This window comes from Sesamum indicum, linkage group LG4 (genome assembly GCF_000512975.1).
Source record: "Sesamum indicum cultivar Zhongzhi No. 13 linkage group LG4, S_indicum_v1.0, whole genome shotgun sequence".
NCBI classification, from domain to species: Eukaryota; Viridiplantae; Streptophyta; class Magnoliopsida; order Lamiales; family Pedaliaceae; genus Sesamum; species Sesamum indicum.
The window spans coordinates 2,322,031-2,328,976 of NC_026148.1; the positions used below are offsets into that span (position 1 = coordinate 2,322,031).

The window sequence follows — 6,946 nt, forward strand, 5'->3', positions numbered from 1 at the left end:
GGGCTGTTGCTATTTGGTTAAAGGACCACATAGTCTTAGCTGTTAGTGATTATGTTACGATAAAGTTGATGTCACATAATTATGTAACCTAGCATGATCAAATTATGATTTTCCATTGTTGGATGGATTACATGATTTTGATCAATGATGGTTATTTCATTTAAAAAATAATGGTTATTCTTGTCTGCTAAGGTTGTTTATGTAATTATTTCAACACTATCTCGTAATTGGATTATGAGTCTCAAAACAAATGGTTCAAATGGATAATCAAGATAAACTCATAGATCTGGCATGCGAAGGTAGGTCACATTTCTCTAGTTAGGATACGAAAGTTGGTGAATTCGACGAGTTTAGAAATAGACAAGTTGACTCTACAAGCTTGGAAGTCTTTCTTAAGCAAGATGAGGATCAAAGAGCACTTTGTAGGATAAAGTGTGCTTGTCAATGGTCTATTGGATTGGATCCAATTAGACATCTAAGACTCATTGAATACACAGAGCCAATTAGACATCTATGAGTCATTGCATACTAGTCCTGAACAATATAGAAGGCTCTTGGGTAGGCTTCTTTACCTAAGCTTTTCCAGACCAGACATATGCTATGTCACACAGCAACTAAGCCAGTTCATGCAACGGCCATGCAAAGGACATTGGGATGCAGCACTCAACATAATCAGATACTTGAAGGGGATAGTGCACACAGGTTTGTTTTCGCTGCCGATTCAAATTTTAACTTAGTTTCCTTTTGTGATGCAGATTGGGCTGCATGTAAGGACTCAAGGAGATCCTTAAGCAGATATTGTATATTCCTAGGAGATAGCTTAATCTCATGGAAGACTAAAAAGCAAACAACAGTAGCTCGCTCAAGCACTGAAGCAGAATACCGCATCATGGATTCCACTACTTGTGGAAAACCAAGCAACTTTGTACATCATGGCCAACCCAATTTTCCACGAGAGGACCAACCATCTGGAAATCGACTACCATCTAGTTCGGGATAAGTACAAAGAAGGATTTTTACTGCTTAAGTATATATCCTCTAAGAATTAACCAGCTAATCTATTTACTAAAGCATTACCTGGATCTAAGTTCCTTTCTATCATAATCAAGTTAGAACTCATCAACGTCTTGATAAGTCCTACTTGAGCGGGGCGTGTAAAGAATGGTGTTTCCAAGTTCAAACACCGCAGTTGCAGTCTTTTACAAAGAATAGAGGATGGAGGATAGCTCTCGTTGAAGAAATACTAACAGTACACAAAGTCGTGTTACTATGAAACACGCGTGCTATTGCTCTAAAGAGAACATATCTTTATTAGAGAATCTGCGCTTTCTTACCTCTGATAAAAAATGCTTACATGAGTTGCTATTTTAAAGAATGAGAAAATAGAGGGATGGAATGGTAGTTAGTGGTAGTTAGTGGATGTTTACATTCTTTGTGCTAGGTTGTTTACATAATTATTTCAAAACTATCTCATAATTGGATTATGAATGCTCAAAACAAATGGTAAAATGGATAATCAAGATAAACTCATAGATCTGGCATGTGAAGGTAGGTCACATTTCTCTAGTTACGATAAGGAAGTTGGTGAATTCAACGAGTCTAGAAATAGACAAGTTGAGTCTACAAGCTTGAAAGTCTTTCTTGAGCAAGATGAGGATCGAAAATTTGTAGAACAAAGTATGCTTGCCAATGGTCTATTGGATTAGATCCAATAGATATCTATGAGTCACTGAATACATAGAGCCAGAAGGGGGTTCACATGTCTAAAGACCTTTGGAAAGTTCGGAGAATGATGCTTGAAGTGGATAGAGGTAGTGTGTATTTAGTAGGGGTTCATGAAGTATCTGATGAGAATGAAATTCTCACTCAGTAGAGTCCTTCTTTGGAGTGCCACAATTGAACAGTGTCTCCGATAAACGAGGGATCGAACCTTATTGAACTTTGGTTCGACTATTCTTTCACTGAACTAGTGGCAAGCAAACTAGGTTGGTATAGGTTTATTTGTTATCCTAAGAAAAATTAGATTTCATTGGATAACTGACGTGAGGAGTTGCTCCTTGAGGAATCAAGTGAAGAGACACCTCAGTTAAATGTAGCAAACATCATTTGTAATCGAATTTATCCACTAACTCATTATATTCCAACCTCCTGAGGGATGACTAGAACACCTTAGTTACATAATAGGTATAGGTTTCTGAGCCTGAACAATCAATTGGATTATGATCCAAAGATATAAGGAGAAGCGATGTTGGACATTGAGTTTGATGAACTGCTTGGAGCCATGAGAATCGACATAGAGTATCTGGAATATTAGTTTACACAAAGTCATGCAGGGTATGACTGAGGTCGAGAATGAGTTAGAAGCTCAGTAGGAGCTTAACTATGTTCCTAGTGTTTTAGGTGTGAACGTCTTACTCATTTAGAATGATGTGAAGATGTTGGGAAACACTGAAGCATAAACATCATTCATGCAATTCTCCATGAAGGAATCGGATTCCTTCCCTTATCATAGGGTGAAGATTTCGAAGACTCAGTCTTCGTGGACGGATGTGGAGCTTGGAAAGATGTTTGACATCACCTATGTCTTTTTTCGTTGACAACATGGGTATGTGGTCCGATACACTAGACCGAATGTAGTGTGTGCTTTGAGCATAACAATAGATATCGGGAGTGTATCGAGAAGGTACTGCATAGTAGTCAAGATTACTCTTTAGTGCCTGAATAAGGATTAAAGAAGCGTTATTGATGTAAGTCAATGGAGAGTTGATTTTGGAAGGCTATGGCGATACTAGCTTCCAGTTATATGTGAATGGTGACTAGTCTCAATTTGAATGTACATTCAGATTTAATGGTGATGTGGTGGCTTGGAATGGTTTCAAGCGGGATACCACAATGGTTTTCACCATGGAAGTAAAATGTATAGTGACTCTAATAGTTGCTTAGGAAGTTTTTTGGATGAAAAACCACATCCAATGGTTGAATATGGAGCCTAGCATGGCCAAGCCAGTAGTACCTAGAGGATAACAACTAGGTAATGGCACAAGCAAAAGAGCCGAGATCTCATCACATATCTAAAGAATATTCCTAGAGGCCACCATCAATTTGGAACGATGGTAGGAAGAGGTGAAGTGTGGTTGGACTGCGTCATTTCAACATAAAATATGGTAGACCTATGAGACCGAGCAGGTATCGTAGATTGCTCACTCAGATAGGTCTGAGGGGTATGGGCAATTGACTTTTGGTCAAGTGGGAGATGTTAGAAATGGTTACTAGAAAGCCAATTGGATTGGCAGTTTTGGAAACCATTTAGAAATCTTTATGAATGTGATATTATCTTGATGAATGTAGTAAGCATTCATCTTGGTACCATGTGTTTGTTGTTCTTATTATTACATTGAACCATGTAGTTGCGCTACGGATTGGATGGAAACTATGAAATCAATTTCTGAGGGTTGGTCTGTAACGTTCCAAGTCAAGTATCTCGATACTAGGCATCGAGAGTCCTATAGAGACTTGCACTAAGTATTGCATTCATTGGATGAGTGCGGTGTTTCAGTGATAGACATGGGATGTCTATGCAATTTTAGTGGATTAGTTGACAAGGTTGTTAGCTGATTGAACTAACTCGCGGGAATCGTCATATGAAAGTTTTGGTGGCTTGGTTGGTATGATTTGAATTCCTGGCTTCGATAGTACATGATTAGTCCTTGGACTTGAGGAATCATGGCAGTCTCATGCATATTATGGCTATATCTTGGATCTGCCGAGAGATGACTGTTTCGATGTGGTCATTATAAACCTTTTTCAGTGTAGTTGGATTATGTATTGAGGACAGTGGATTTCAAGATAGAATTCGTCCCTTATCAGTATATGATGGATAGATCTCCTATGCGCTTTGAGATGGTTTAGACTCTCTAAGTCTATGACCATACTGACTGGGAATAGAAAATGGTATCCTTTGTCGATCAATAGAGTAAACACATGTCAAGTATGTGGCTAAGGTAAAATCCATAAAATCAAAATTAAAGGGGTGGAAAAATGATACCGACAGTTTTCACATCGCTTGAAATGTCCTTCACTTGAGGCTCCAACGTAGCAGCTCTCTAATTCGTCCACACCATGCTTGAAATGTCTTTGCTAGAAGAGAACGAGAAAAGAAAATTTCACATTAGTGCATAAGAGATGGGGCGGGCATGAGCTGTGGAGGAGAGGAGGGAAATTTTTTTTTTGTTGTGTGGTAATGATTATAATTATTTTCAAATAATTAAATTTTATATATATATTGAAAAAATTGGTATGGCCCGGGAATACGATGGAAGCGTTTAAATCGGTTCAAAGGGGTGTTTCCTTTGAAATTCCCAGGCGTTTGGTGTTTGTCAAAAGCATAATAATAACCATATAAACATACTACACATGTGGCTAGAGAATGAAACAAAAAGTATAGAAACATAATATGAAACTTTATCTTTCGTTTCTTTATAAAACTGCAAATATGCATTGTTCCTTTTATGTTCTCCCATTTCGTTCACTTGAGAATTCAAACTAGAATTCCTCTAAGTTGTCCACAACACAAAATAAAAAAAGGTAAAGTTCTTGTTCTATTGCTAGATAGAACAAAGAACCAGAAGAAAAATAACTCCAAACGAAAAATTATTGTTTCGTGTTTTTGGATTGTTTTGTGTTCTAATTTGAATCCAATTCAATATAGAACAAATAGGAGAATATTTTTTTAGAGAAAATAGAGAGCAAATTCGTGGCTTTTGTGGTGGTTATGTTGGATATGTGTGTAGTTTTGTATCTCACATACAATTGAATTCAAAATTCAGTAACTACTAAGTTTGCCTCAAAGGCAAATATACTACCATATTCATATAACCTCCAACCATGATAAAATAACTCCTCCATCTATACTACCATTTTCATATAACCTCCAACCATGATGAAATAACTACTCGCAGGCTGGTAGGTGATCCAAATCATCTATCTCTACACTTTTTGAGTCTACTAACCTTTTAATCCTATTTTGAGAGATCTGACCTAACCTTGCATAACAAATCTGTGCGTTTTCTTGGTTTCCAATTTACGTTTGTTTTAAGAAGTCATGACGAAATCATGTTGTTGGAGAATATAAAGACCATTATGAAGTTCGCCAGCGGATGTGAAAAACCATTCTTCATCAAATAAAAACAATTTTTATTGATCATAAACTCAAAACCAACATTGTCCAACAATGAAATGGAAATAATATTCTTGATCATGCTAGGTACATAACAACAATCTTTCAATTCTATCCTAACTTGATCACTAAAAGCTAAGCGGACTATCCCTACAGCTTCAGTAGCAACAGCCTTGCCATCGCCAAGCTTTAGGACCACCTCATCTTTACTTAGCTTTCTGCTTCTTTCGAGCACTTGCAAATCTTTGTACATGTGAGCTCCACAGCCGGTATTTAATACCCAAGAAGCAAAGTTAGTTATCATGTTAAGCTCAATAACAAATGTACCTGCACTAGAGAGGAGCTTGAGACACTCCCTCTTCCAATGGCCCTTTTCCCGGTAATGCATACAGACATCATTTGCCCTTATTGACTTGGAACCCACCTTTCCTTTACCTTTTCCCATCCCCACCTGGGCAACAAGAGCGCTCAAAAGTGTTTGCAGCATCATTTGCCTTAGCCTTCTTCCTCTTCCAGCATCTGGCCCCCTTGCCTTTCGCTTTAGAGGTCGAACCCTCCTCAACCAATACTAACGGCGCACACTTTTTGGTCGTTGCCTCGTATTGGACCAACATGTTAATCAACTCGTTTATGGTCTTCTCAAGCCCATTCATGTTATAGTTTACGAGAAACGGGTCGTAAGAGGGAGGAAGTAACTGGAGGATCACGTCAATGTACGTGTCATTATCAAGCCCAGCTTGAAGATCCTCGAGTTTTTCCATGGGGGGAAGCATGTTGATCCCATGCTCGTGCACAGAGGATCCCTCAGTCATCTTGGTGGCAGAAAATGCTTTTGTGGCAGCATATCTAATATGCCTATTCGGAATCACATAAGCCTCTTTCATGCGGAGCATTATCGACGCAGCATCATCGTGCCTATCGTATTATTTTTGGATATCATTTGTCATCGATGCCAGTACGATGTTGCGGACGTTCCGATTATCATGGTGCCACCTTTCAAACATCACACATTCTTCAGATGTGGACCCCTCCGGCAAGGTCCTACGAAAAGATTTATCCAGAATTTAAGTCTGGTTCTCGAAATCGAGGACAATCCTCATATTTCTAAGCCAATCATTGTAGTTCATTTCATTAAATTTGTTTGTCTCCAAAATCATGGTTAATGGATTCTTAAATATCTACATTAAAAATGTAAAGCAGAAATTAGCAAATTAATTGTAACATTAAATACAAGGTAAGACTCTGTCTTTAGTCGTTAACCGCTCCCACTATTTCTTCAAAAGTCCACCACCGTCAAGTGGGGTTTCGAAAAACAATTCCTGTGGGCTTGGGATACACAAACACAATTCTCCATGTCCCGCTTTTACGATTCACAAGAAAAAACTTTTGTGGGAGGTAATCATTACCATTCTCATCCAATGAGATCCCCAAGATATTTTGCATTGTCTCTTCACGTGATCCCGAGGACTCCAAGAGAATCACATTACTCAGTGTTAGGCCTAACCCATCAACCCAATGAATATCTCGACTGTCGCTCCCCATGACTCGTGAGACATGGAAACAGGAGCATATTCCATTTGTTCACAATAATAGTGTAGCTTTTTTTTATTCCAAATGTGCTACGACTCGTGAGACCACAAAGGGTAGAAGTAGCATCCACACTATATTATCGTGGATGGAAGGCTTGGAATTATCAAACCATTTGATTTAATTCCATTTTAGGCCTAATATTTACTTGGACCATCCAAGTGGGAGTTCAAGTCAGTTGTG

At 38.4% G+C, this 6,946-nt stretch overlaps 1 protein-coding gene across 1 annotated transcript; it reads right to left on the reverse strand.

Annotated features, from left to right (window-relative positions):
• LOC105159817 lies at window positions 5,608-6,069 on the reverse strand. The gene has a single exon (XM_011077018.1). It carries the CDS (start codon window positions 6,067-6,069, stop codon window positions 5,608-5,610), a length of 462 nt encoding a protein of 153 aa, XP_011075320.1.

Excerpts from the sequence above, each read along its gene's own strand:
- LOC105159817 (XM_011077018.1), bottom strand. The coding sequence starts at position 6,069 with ATGCTCCGCATGAAAGAGGCTTATGTGATTCCGAATAGGCATATTAGA.